This window comes from Anguilla anguilla, chromosome 16 (assembly GCF_013347855.1).
Source record: "Anguilla anguilla isolate fAngAng1 chromosome 16, fAngAng1.pri, whole genome shotgun sequence".
NCBI classification, from domain to species: domain Eukaryota; kingdom Metazoa; phylum Chordata; class Actinopteri; order Anguilliformes; family Anguillidae; genus Anguilla; species Anguilla anguilla.
Window position 1 is genome coordinate 4,010,788 of NC_049216.1, and position 12,304 is coordinate 4,023,091.

General features: G+C 50.1%; 1 protein-coding gene across 2 annotated transcripts in view; it reads left to right on the forward strand.

Annotated features, from left to right (window-relative positions):
• LOC118215405 (UPF0606 protein KIAA1549L-like) overlaps positions 1 to 12,304 on the forward strand; it is a 76,320-nt gene that overhangs the window by 17,188 nt on the left and 46,828 nt on the right. For both annotated transcript variants that reach the window (XM_035396165.1, XM_035396166.1), the window contains exon 2: positions 10,105 to 10,461. In XM_035396165.1, coding sequence (XP_035252056.1) covers positions 10,105 to 10,461 — 357 coding nt within the window. The remainder of the gene's footprint in view (positions 1 to 10,104; positions 10,462 to 12,304) is intronic.

A 12,304-nucleotide genomic window follows, 5' to 3' on the forward strand; every position in this document is an offset into this window, starting at 1 on the left:
ATTATTAGTAGTAGCAGTAGTGTTTTTGTTGTTGTTATTATTATTATTATTATTGATTTTATCTTAACAAATAAACATATTTTTTGTCCCTGTTTTACTCCCCCCCCCCCGTATTTGGAGTTGCATTTGCAACCCCATCCTGTCAGGAAACCTGAGATCTGAGTTCAGCTGCGCAGTCACGCAGACCTGAGACAGTGATCTGAGTGCAGCTGCGCAGTCACGCAGACCTGAGACAGCGATCTGAGTTCAGCTGCGCAGTCACGCGGACCTGAGACAGTGATCTGAGTGCAGCTGCGCAGTCACGCGGACCTGAGACAGCGATCTGAGTTCAGCAGCGCAGTCAGACTGCGCCTGATGCTGCACGTGACTGTGCTGAGAAGGCCGAACGTCACGCTGTCCTCTGATTGGGCGCTTTAAATGGTGCTGCTTGATTACACAGCTGTCATATAGACCAGCTGCTGGCTACAAGACATCGGGCAGAGATGCTAATGTGTGGCATTAAGCAGATTTTACGGCGATTTCTTGTGTTGATGCTGGCGAGAATCCCGCTTTTATGTAAATTTGCAGACGGGACTTTACCCAAAGGGTCAAAGGGCAACGATTGCAGCTATTTATTCACTCCCCGTTTTTGAGAACATTGGCTGAGCAGCTATCACAGTTCTCATTTTAATTCGTCTTTGTGTCCTAAGTGGCATAGGGAATGTTTAGCCATTAGCTGCTTGTAGTTTCCAGAGTGTGATGGAATTGGTTTGTTTTCATGACTTTTGGCGAGGGGACAAAATCCCAGGGACAAAAAGGGTCGGAATTTACAACTAAGAATCATGATGCATATCTGTGAATGATGATATTTTGCACAATCAGATAAAGTTATTACTACATTAATAAAATAAAATGGTTATCTGAAAACATGTATTTGGTTTTGAAACTTTTATGGTTGGATGCACTTTCCCCTAGGCTTTTCTCCTTCCTCTTGTTTGTTGTCACCGTTCATTTTCAATTTCAAAGTTTAACTTAAATCTCACTATATAATATGCTGTGCTGTTGTGAATATTCAAAGCATGTCAAACTGATGCCTCTGTTGCATCCACTGAACTATTTGAAAGAACTTAAATTGTTCAAAAATAGATCTTCTCGTTTTTTCATGTCAAGGATGCCATAAAATGATCTTTATCACTCAGAAGCATTTCGTTTTCTCTTAAAATCAAAGCTCTCATTGGAGAGTAGACTTGAGAAAGTCTGCCATGCCAGTTAGCCATGAATGACTGTGTTCTGGAGCCGCCTCCCATGACCCTACATGTAGAACCTTGATTGGCCAATTAGCGAGCAGCTGATTACCAGTGAGCCAATCATGGTGGGAGAGAGCTGCATGCAGAATGTTCGAGTTTCCTTGTAGAGTCAGCAAAACGGCGGAAAATGTACAGACAGCACTGAATGCATTCACCCTCTAGAACAGGGGTGCCAAACTCCAGTCTCGGGGGGCTGCAGTGTCTGCTAGTTTTCGGCGTGTTTCAGCATCGGTGATTAATGCAAGTCATCGACTGGATAGAGTCCACACACCTTGTTCTCAAGGCCTTAATTGGCTTCTGATTGAAAGGAAAGCACAAGTACCTGCCCACACTATGGGCCTCCAGGACTTTCCATCAACCCTGCTCTAGAACAAAATGGGAGCTGTCCTAGAAGGCAAATTTGCGGAGCTTACACATAAAGGCTTAAGTATAAACAGGGATATGTGGCTAGGCTCATGCGTCTGAATAGTAATATTGAATATTCCGTCTACTCCAGCTATTTTCAGCATTTATAAAGATCTCCACTAGTACTTCCCTGTTGCACCCATTAAATTATAATTACATATGTCTTTTATGGAGGGCAAAGTGTGGACAGAGCTTGACCTAAACATGTCTTTTTACCCTGGACTGTCCGATCGAAGCTTCTCTGCCTTCCGGACAGTTCCGTCTATGCACATTCGGAGCGAAAGATGGCTAGGCTCGTGTGTCTTAGGCTGGTAGCAATTCGCATACCACAAACACCGGCAATAACTGGCAAGTGGAGTAGTTGCTAGCTCTGGTTAGCTGGGGGTCATTTGGGTTGCCATCTGCAGAGTGTACAGTTTAGCCTACTTCCCTGCTTGGCAAGCTGTTTTTGCTCTTGGGTGCCAACTACTATGAGGAAAACATTTGTTCTGACAAAAGCTTTTCAGCTCTGAACATTTTCTGGACAGCTGCTCCTAGTCCAGTAAGATCTTTAATTAGAAAAGAATTTGTCAGGAGTTAAGAGACTCGCTAAAAGGAATGCTGTATGGAAACATAGTACATTTTGGCATTGGTGCTGATAGGCATGCAAACAGTGTGTCTTCCTTCGCAAAGGTTTCGCTTATCGTGGAACGCTGAATGCACAGTGTTCTAACCACTTATGCCAGCAACTGGTATCCATCTGTGAGAAGGAACAATGGACCCCCATTGGTTCGTGACAGCGGCCTGTGACGCGGTTGTGTTTTTAGCCGAGCCGTTCCTGCTAATTTTCCCCCGCGAAGCCGCGCGCCTCCTGCGACGCGCTGTCCGCCGGCCCGTGATTAGCCTGCGCGCTGTCGCGCTGCCCTCGCGTCTGACTGCGCGTTGCCTGGCAACCTTGTCGTTTGAGAGCACGTGACGGCTTTGGGAGCAGGAAGCGGGCATTGTGGTGCCAAGCAGCTTAAATGTTTTAGTATTTCAAAATTTTTTTTTTTATAAACGGTGAAAATGGCTGAAAGAATCCTCAAAACTTGGATTTGTAAAAAACAAAACAGGACAAAAATCCCCCCCCCCCCCCCTTCCCGGCACCATGTGATGGACTTTAAGGTAACATCTCCCATCTGTTCTGGCCCCCCATTGGAGGAATGAGCTTCCCACTGCAGTCAGAACAGCAGAAACCCTGCCCATCTTCCGACTGCAGTCAGAACAGCAGAAACCCTGCCCATCTTCCCACTGCAGTCAGAACAGCAGAAACCCTGCTCATCTTCCACTGCAGTCAGAACAGCAGAAACCCTGCCCATCTTCCCACTGCAGTCAGAACAGCAGAAACCCTGCCCATCTTCCCACTGCAGTCAGAACAGCAGAAACCCTGCCCATCTTCTCACTGCACTCAGAACAGCAGAAACCCTGCCCATCTTCCACTGCAGTCAGAACAGCAGAAACCCTGCCCATCTTCTCACTGCAGTCAGAACAGCAGAAACCCTGCCCATCTTCTCACTGCAGTCAGAACAGCAGAAACCCTGCCCATCTTCTCACTGCAGACAGAGCAGCAGAAACCCTGCCCATCTTCCACTGCAGACAGAGCAGCAGAAACCCTGCCCATCTTCCACTGCAGACAGAACAGCAGAAACCCTGCCCATCTTCCACTGCAGTCAGAACAGAAGAAACCCTGCCCATCCTCCATTGCAGTCAGAACAGCAGAAACCCTGCCAATCTTCCACTGCAGTCAGAACAGCAGAAACCCTGCCAATCTTCCACTGCAGTCAGAACAGCAGAAACCTTGCTCATCTTCCACTGCAGTCAGAACAGCAGAAACCCTTCCCATCTTCCCACTGTAGTCAGAACAGCAGAAACCCTGCCCATCTTCTCACTGCAGTCAGAACAGCAGAAACCCTGCCCATCTTCTCACTGCAGTCAGAACAGCAGAAACCCTGCCCATCTTCCACTGCAGTCAGAACAGCAGAAACCCTGCCCATCTTCCCACTGCAGTCAGAACAGCAGAAACCCTGCCCATCTTCCCACTGCAGTCAGAACAGCAGAAACCCTGCCCATCTTCCCACTGCAGTCAGAACAGCAGAAACTCTGCCCATCTTCCCACTGCAGTCAGAACAGCAGAAACCCTGCCCATCTTCCAGCACAGACTGAAGACTCTGCGCTTCAGATTGCACCATGGCTCCCCTGACCCCCTTCAGACGTCCTTTCTTTCTGTGGCTTTCCTTTTGGTTAATGTTACAGGCATAGCTGTGCCTGTCTGGTTGTACCTTCTTTTGTTACAACACAAATGGTTGTTTTTGATGGTTTAGATTACACTTATTGATTATAAAAGGCCCCTGTGCTTTCTTGGTGCTGCTATATTTTTGGATTCCTGAGATTAACACAGTCGTTCTACGCTACTCCATGTCGCTCTGCTATATGATTGATTGTAATGTAATACCCTTCCAGTCAGAGTGAAAATGAGCTATTTAAATTGGCACAAGAAAATGCACTTTTTGTTATGACATAATAACCAAAGTGGATCATTGTTGCATTGTTTTAATAACATAAACATGGATAGTGTGTCATGTAAAATATAATACAAAAAAATGGGTGAATAGTGAAAACAGAAGATAGTCACACACAACAGTCTGTGTTTACAGTAATATTTATTAATGTACTATACGTTGTAAAATTGTAAATTTTTGTATCAGAGGATGTGACTTAACTTATTTTTAATTGTGCTCACAAGTTGGGGGATTTAATAATAAAAGTTTTCATTCAAACATGAAACATAACTCAGACATATTGTGAGCCTTCACATTTCCTCGCATACAGTGCATGTTGTTATAGTCTTTGCTTTGTCCTACACCCCCTACAGGCCTGGAGAAACATTGCAGTGACTTTCTCTTTTGAGCAGTGACAGCGGTTGGCTGTGTCTGTTCAGTGTTTTTCTGGCTCAAGATCAGGCAAAGGTGGTATCTGAAGCAAAATGGTGCCAGGGTTATACACCAATGCATTGTCTGAATCTTCTCTGATTCCTATATGAGACATTTGGTGGAACCCAGTTAACTTTAACTTTGCCTTCGCAGGAGAGCGACATTTGTGATCCCCTATATGCAAATTAGGGTGGATGTGCAGGGGTTAAACCCCAGTCACAAATCCAAGGGTGCATGTGTAGTCTGAAACTCATTCAACTCATTTCATTCATTTAACTCATTTAACCCATTTAACTCTAGTTTTTCTTAGTTAGAATCCTTTGCCTTCTCAGAAGAGCAGAATTTGGGATGGTATTTAAACCCCAGCCACAATTGCTAGGCTGCATACAGGTTCCTTCTGGAAGGTAAACATTGTGCTATGTGCTAGATCAGCAACCAACCAGAAAACCTTGCCACAACTGAAACACAGTCAGAAGGATGGAATACAAGAATATTAAGTTTTCACCTCCATTTTGCATTTCGAAAATACACAGGGGCGACATAGCTCAGGAGGTAAGACCGATTGTCTGGCAGTCGGAGGGTTGCCGGTTCAAACCCCGCCCTGGGCATGTCGAAGTGTCCTTGAGCAAGACACCTAACCCCTAACTGCTCTGGCGAATGAGAGGCATCAATTGTAAAGCGCTTTGGATAAAAGCGCTATATAAATACAGTCCATTTACCATTTACATATTTGAACTCAGCTGAAATGTAAACGGCCATTTTGGCTCACTTTTGGGAAGGCACCTCTTGTTTCAGGTCTGATGTCTGAGCTGCAAGTCACTGGCAGGGAAAAGGAAATGGAATGAATTTGTTTTCTTCCTCCCGGGCCGAAATCGTTTTCTGGCCGCTGCTCACCTTGGCGCTGACGCGCTGGCACCACCTTTGGAGCCTCTGCCCGCCGCGCCACGCCGCCAACCTTTAGAATTTTTGAACTTTGATTAACCGCAAAGCGTCACGTCCCTCCTGCCTACACTGCCGATGCCCTTTCTAGAATGTTCCGAACGGAACTTTCTTCCTTCCTTCCCACCCCTGTGAATGTGTTGCGCCATCACCTCAGTCAGCCCTGTCACCTTCTGCTTCCTGTTCCAGGAAGAGACGTGATCTCCACGAAGGTGATAAATTGACGTTGAGCCACCTCGACAGCGTGGGAATAGCTCAGTGTTTCACGACTTGCTTTTCAGGCGGCCTTGCACTGAGCGCGCTCAGTCAGCACGCTTTGGTTCTGCTCCTGAGAGCAGAGATCCAGGCTTGTTTACTCTTATGGTAGTCCTTGTTGTATCTTGCACTTCTGTGTTATGTTCGTGGTGGAGGGACAGGAGGAAAGACGCTACTGGGGAATGTCAGCTGCACATGATGCTTCCCTCAGGTGTTCCTAGGTAGGGTTTTGTGTAATGGTCCAATTGCTGTAAATGATTGATGATGAAGAAATGTAATGTTTCCCCTGGTCTTGAATGTCCAGTCATGCTGAAGCTGCAAGGCTCATCGTCATCTCCATTGTCCGTCCAGGAGAACACACGTTGTCCTCCAAAGCATGTGATGTCACCGCCGGTCATTTTCGCACCGCGGCTGACGAGTCGGACTTGCGGAGACAGAGGGCGCTTCATGTGGGGGTGGGCACAGGGGGCCACCGGTGTGCAGTGGGACAGGCATGAGCCTGATTTGAGTTATGCTTCAGTTTTTCAGTTGGAAGAAAGGAAACCTTTAAAAGATACCAGTCTGGGGGGCCCATCCATGCACTAGAACAGTGCCTTAACAGATAGCAGACTGGGGGCCCATCCATGCACTAGAACAGTGCCATAACAGATACCAGACTGTAAGGCCTATCCACACGCTAGGACAGTGCCTCAGCCCAGCAGATGTGAAAATGAGGCCTTTGATAGGTAGACTAGAAGCTCAAAGACATAATGAAGGTCTTGGATAGAAATGATGTGTTGTCCTGAGCAAAAGTACGGTAACCTTTGACCTTGTGAGTACTCTTTCATTTCCATGGAAACAGCGTCCCTGATTTAAGTGGGAAACTCGTCTCACCCGGGCCCGAGCTTTCGAATATTAAAACCTGGCAGAGCGAAAGTCTTTATCTTAGATTTACGTGAGATTTAATGTGCATTCAGTAATTGAAAAGCAGCTTTAGTCGCCTTTGATGAAAGGATATCAGAAATCGGAGCGCGGGATGCAGGATCCCGCCGTGCTAATCCGCCAGGTTCCTCCAGGTAACGGCGTGCTAAATGTCCCCCCGAAACCGGGGGGGAAACCGCGAACGAGGCCCTCAGGAGGCCCGCGGGAATCAATCGGGGATTCTTCCCGGGCGGCGTAAATTGTATTAAAATGCTCGTATGTGAGGAAAGAGGTGTGTGGGGTGGGGGGGTGGGCGGCTCGGCGTTAAGCACACGGTGTTCCGCTCCCCGCCGTCCGCGCCGCCGCTCACCGCTCAGTCGTCCGCAGCTTCGCGCGCGCTCTCCATGGCGACGGCCCTCAGTCAGGTTTCCGGCAGCTGGCGCTGAATTAATGCGCCCGTGACTGTAGCCCTGAGCTGAGCCCTTTTTTTCTCTCGCTGATTAAAAGAAGGCTCGGAGAGAGATGCATTGTGGGTGCGCGTGTGCAGATCAGCGGGTCTCGCGGGCGGGCAGATGGAGACACAGGAAGAGAAAAACGCCGCCATGGCGTGAAACCATGGAAACGATTCCGCCGACCCTCGAATGTTTCGCACGCGCTGGGGGGGGCTGGGGGGGTGGGGGGAGTTGGTTGATACTCATTCCCCCCATCCCGGCCACCTGGACCTCTGATGGCAGCGGTCCCATCATGCTCCATTCCCGTCAATCCGTTTTATGAGCATTCAGTAAACCCCCCCCCACCCACCCACCCACCCACCCACCTCCTCCGGAACTTGACCCGCTCGCCTTTTCCGTTGGGGGTGTCCCATATGCTCACCCCCCCCTCCCCCCCTCCCCCACCTCCAGGTGGATAGCTGCAGGAAGGCTGGCCGCCGTCCGTGGGGCACAACTCCGGGCTTCTGGTCCGGCGCAGAAGGCCGCGTGCGGCGCGGAGAAGGCAGACAGGGGCGTCCCGCTTTGGGGGATTTCGGGGGCGATATATATTTTTTTTCCCGCCGGCGCACGCTGCGGAGAAAAGAACGACGGGAAACTGTCGCCAACGCCGTTCTTTGGAAGCCGGGGCGGCGAACGTGTCGCTTGGCTCGTTTCTGAGCGGGGACCGATCCGGCGCCGCTCGCCAGTTTGGCGTTCCGCAGCGGGCCTTCCGAGGAGAGCGTCTTTTTCGCGGGAAAAATAACAAAAAAAAAAAAAACCGTTCGGTGCCTCGGTAACGTCTTGCGCGTCTAAAAAAAGGAACTGCGGATACTGTTATCGCTGAGCTAACACCAGAGACTGTAAAAAAAAATGGCTAATACGCAGTCGTGCTAATCTGAGACGGTCCGGGGGTGGGGGGTGGGGGTGTGGGTGGGGGGGGGGGGGAGGGAGCAAATACCTGGCAGCCGAACGGCAGAGATATTTTTCCTCGGGCGGACTTCGCAGGAAGCCTTCCCTTGCTGTGTTCCTGTAATTGAAAAAGAGTCGCTGGGGTTTCGTTATGTAAAACAGGGGTTTTTTTGTGCCGTCGCGGGAAGCGAGCTTCGCGCTCCGCAGGAACGGAAACACGCGACGGGCTCGCGAACCGTTTTGTAGCCGATGATATAATTCCCTGACGGACGCGTCGGGAACGTCGGGAACGTCGGCCGGTACGAGCCGGGAATGGCGAAGCGCGTTCCTGTTTTGGGGCGCGGCGGCCAGCGCGTCGTCAGCTCTTTCTGCGAAACCCGTTAGACGTTCGACCCAGAAACGCGAGACGCGAAACGTTTCCCCCTTTTTCCCGTGCTGAAAGGTGACTTTGCTGCTTTCTGCAGGAGAAGAGGATTGCTGCCATGGCCGTTCCTTCTTAACTGCGGCCATTTGCTTTTTTACGGCCGCCGTGTTTTTAAGATCTGTGTGTCTTGCACTGCAAAAATAATAAATAAGTCATTTGTGATAAATAATTTGCAGTGTTTGCGTTTTAAAAAAAATGTATCTGCTTGTGTTCAGCTCTGTCTGCCATGTTTTTTTTTTTTTTGTATTAGCCAAGTATCCAAGGCCCTCTCATGGGCTTGCATGGCTTCCTGTTTGAAGCCTGCGGTGCGGGACTCTTTAAAAATGTTTTCAGCGGTTCTACACTTCATGTTTGTGTTTGCAAGTCTGTGATGCTCATGCGGAGTGACTGGAAAACACTTTCATTACTAGGCGCTACGAAACACCGTGTTTAACACTGAGGGGATTTCATGGATCAGAGTCGATTAAGAAAAGATCGGAAGGAGGATTTCTGTAATTCATTCAGAGTGGTTAAAGTAGCATTTCTCATTGTTGTTCTCTAGATATTGACTAATATCAACTCAGGTTTGAATTCTCTTGGCTTTTTTCTTCACAGCTTTTATCGGAGCAAACTGCATTTGCTAGCGGTCACGCAGGTTGGTCTGAGACAAACAGCCCTTCAGCTGATAGGGCCCAATTACACAATCTCTTAATTCAGTTTATGAAGCGCTAATCCCGTTAAGCCGCGCCTCGTTTTGGAGTGAGACGGACGGCTGTGGACGCGGCGGAGCCGCGGCTAACGCCGGTGCGGAGCCGCGGCTAGCGCCGGTGCGGAGCCGCGGCTAACGCCGGTGCGTAGCCGCGGCTAACGCCGGTGCGTAGCCGCGGCTAACGCCGGTGCGGAGCCGCGGCTAACGCCGGTGCGTAGCCGCCGCTAACGCCGGTGCGGAGCCGAGGCTAACGCCGGTGCGGAGCCCTGGATAACGCCGGTACGGAGCCGCGGCTAACGCCGGTGCGGAGCCGAGGCTAACGCCGGTGCGTAGCCGCGGCTAACACCGGTGCGTAGCCGCCGCTAACGCCGGTGCGGAGCCGAGGCTAACGCCGGTGCGGAGCTGTGGCTAACGCCGGTGCGGAGCTGTGGCTAACGCCGGTGCGGAGCCGAGGCTAACGCCGGTGCGGAGCTGTGGCTAACGCCGGTGCGGAGCTGTGGCTAACGCCGGTGCGGAGCCGAGGCTAACGCCAGTGCGGAGCTGTGGCTAACGCCGGTGCGGAGCCGAGGCTAACGCCAGTGCGGAGCTGTGGCTAACGCCGGTGCGGAGCCGTGGCTAACGCCGGTGCGGAGCTGTGGCTAACGCCGGTGCGGAGCCGAGGCTAACGCCAGTGCGGAGCTGTGGCTAACGCCGGTGCGGAGCCGAGGCTAACGCCGGTGCGGAGCTGCAGCTAACGCCGGTGCAGAGCCGAGGCTAACGCCGGTTTGGAGCTGTGGCTAACGCCGGTGCGGAACTGCGGCTAACGCCGGTGCGGAGCTGCCGCTAACGCCGGTGCGGCTCACTGCCCCGTTAACTCGACTCTCTCTCCGCTCGTTTCCAGATGACGGGAGCTACGAGTCGTCCGGGTTTTCGACTCCTCCCCAGGACCCGGCGGCCTCGGCGGCCCCCGCCCGCCCCCCTGCCGGAGCGCTGCCGGAGGGGGAGCCCTTCCCCGCCCACCGCGCGGAGCCACCGGGGGCAGCGGAGAGCACCAGGCGGCAGCCCGCCTTCTCCTCCATACTGACTATCCTGGCCAGCACTGCCAGAAGCCCTGAGACGTTAGTCCAGTCCCGCGTTTCCCCGGCGACGTCCGGCAGCGGCAACCAAACGAACCAATGGCCTTCGGAGGACGCGGGGAGAGGAGAGGACCCTTCGTCTTCAGCCCCGGACACCACCCTCACCCTCTCTTCCAGCACAGGTTTGACTCCCAGCATGCATCAGAGCCCATTTCCACCCCTGGTCCAAAGGTCCAAACCCTCAGCACCATTACTGTCTGCATTCTTCGATACTTCCTCGTCTCCAAGAGACTTTGCTTCCCAAATATTTTCACCATCATCATCATCATCATCATCATCATCATCATTGCCGTCACATTCGTCACCAGAAGCTCCACCGCCATATTCGTTGGTGGCAGCGACACCATTCCACAATCGTCTGAACTCATCCAGCTCCATCCAAAGCTCAAAACGTACAGCTCCGCCAGTTTTCGCCAAAAACAAACACTTCCAAAAGAACACTCTTTCATCACCCGTGGAGCCTCCGGTACAATCACATTTTTTTGGACCCTCTCATTTTACAAATAAATTGGCAAGTGCTGTTTCACCCACATCTGGATTTGCCCAAGATATTGTTGTCATTTCAAAACGTGCAACTCAAGGTTTTGATTCCAGATCCAAGGCCTCCCAAGACTATTTTAGCCCTTCCAAAGGCAACAAAGGATACGCTTCAATGGTGTGGTCAACAGCAAAGCAACATAGTTATTTAAAATCTGATGAAACTGCTACTTCTAATGTTACTGACAATATTATTGCAACTACCCCTCCTGCTACTGCTAATACTACACCTGCTACTACTATTGCCAATACTGCTACCCCTACTACTATTGCTACTACTAGTCCTGCTACTACTACTATTGATAATACTGCTACCCCTACTACTACAAGTACTGTTACTACTGCTATTGCTATTAATACTACTACTGCTAATGTTATGACGCCTGCTACTACTACCCCTACTACTACTGCTAATAAAGCTACTGCTAGTACCGCCACTACTACTATTGCTGATACTGCTACCCCTGATACTACTGCTGCCCCTGATACTACTGCTGCTAATACTATTACTACCCCTGCTACTACTGCTAATACTACTACTACCCCTGCTACTACTGCTGCTACTACTACTACCCCTGCTACTACTGCTGCTACTACTACTACCCCTGCTACTACTGCTGCTACTACTACTACTGCTGCTACTACTGCTACCCCTGCTAATACTACTACTACCCCTGCTACTACTACTGCTAATACTATTACTACCCCTGCTACTCCTGCTACTACTGCTGCTACTACTACTACTACTTCTGCTAATACTACTACTACTACTGCTACTGCTAATACTACTACTACCCCTGTTACTACTGCTACTACTAGTCCTGCTACTACTACTAATACTACTACTACCCCTGCTAATACTGGTGCTACTGCTATTACTGCTAATACTACTACTACCCCTGCTACTACTGCTATTGCTAGTCCTGCTACTACTACTACAATTGATAATACTTCTACCCCTAATACAAGTACTGCTACTACTACTATTGATATTACTACTGCCACTTCTACTTCCACTGCTAATACTGCGCCTGCTAATGTTATGACTACACCTGCTACTACTACCACTGCTACTGCTAGTACTGCCACTACTACTATTGCTAATACTGCTACCCCTGATACTGCTGCTGCTAATACTATTACTACCCCTGGTACTACTGCTGCTACTACTGCTACTACTACTGCTGCTACTACTGCTACTGCTGCTAATACTACTACTACCCCTGCTACTACTACTACTACTGCTAATATGACTACTACCCCTGCTACTACTGCTACTACTAGTCCTGCTACTACTACCCCTGCTACTACTGCTGCTGCTAATACTACTACTACTACCCCTGCTACTACTGCTGCTGCTAATACTACTACCCCTGCTACTAATACTACTACTACCCCTGCTACTACTGCTAATACTACTACTACTAC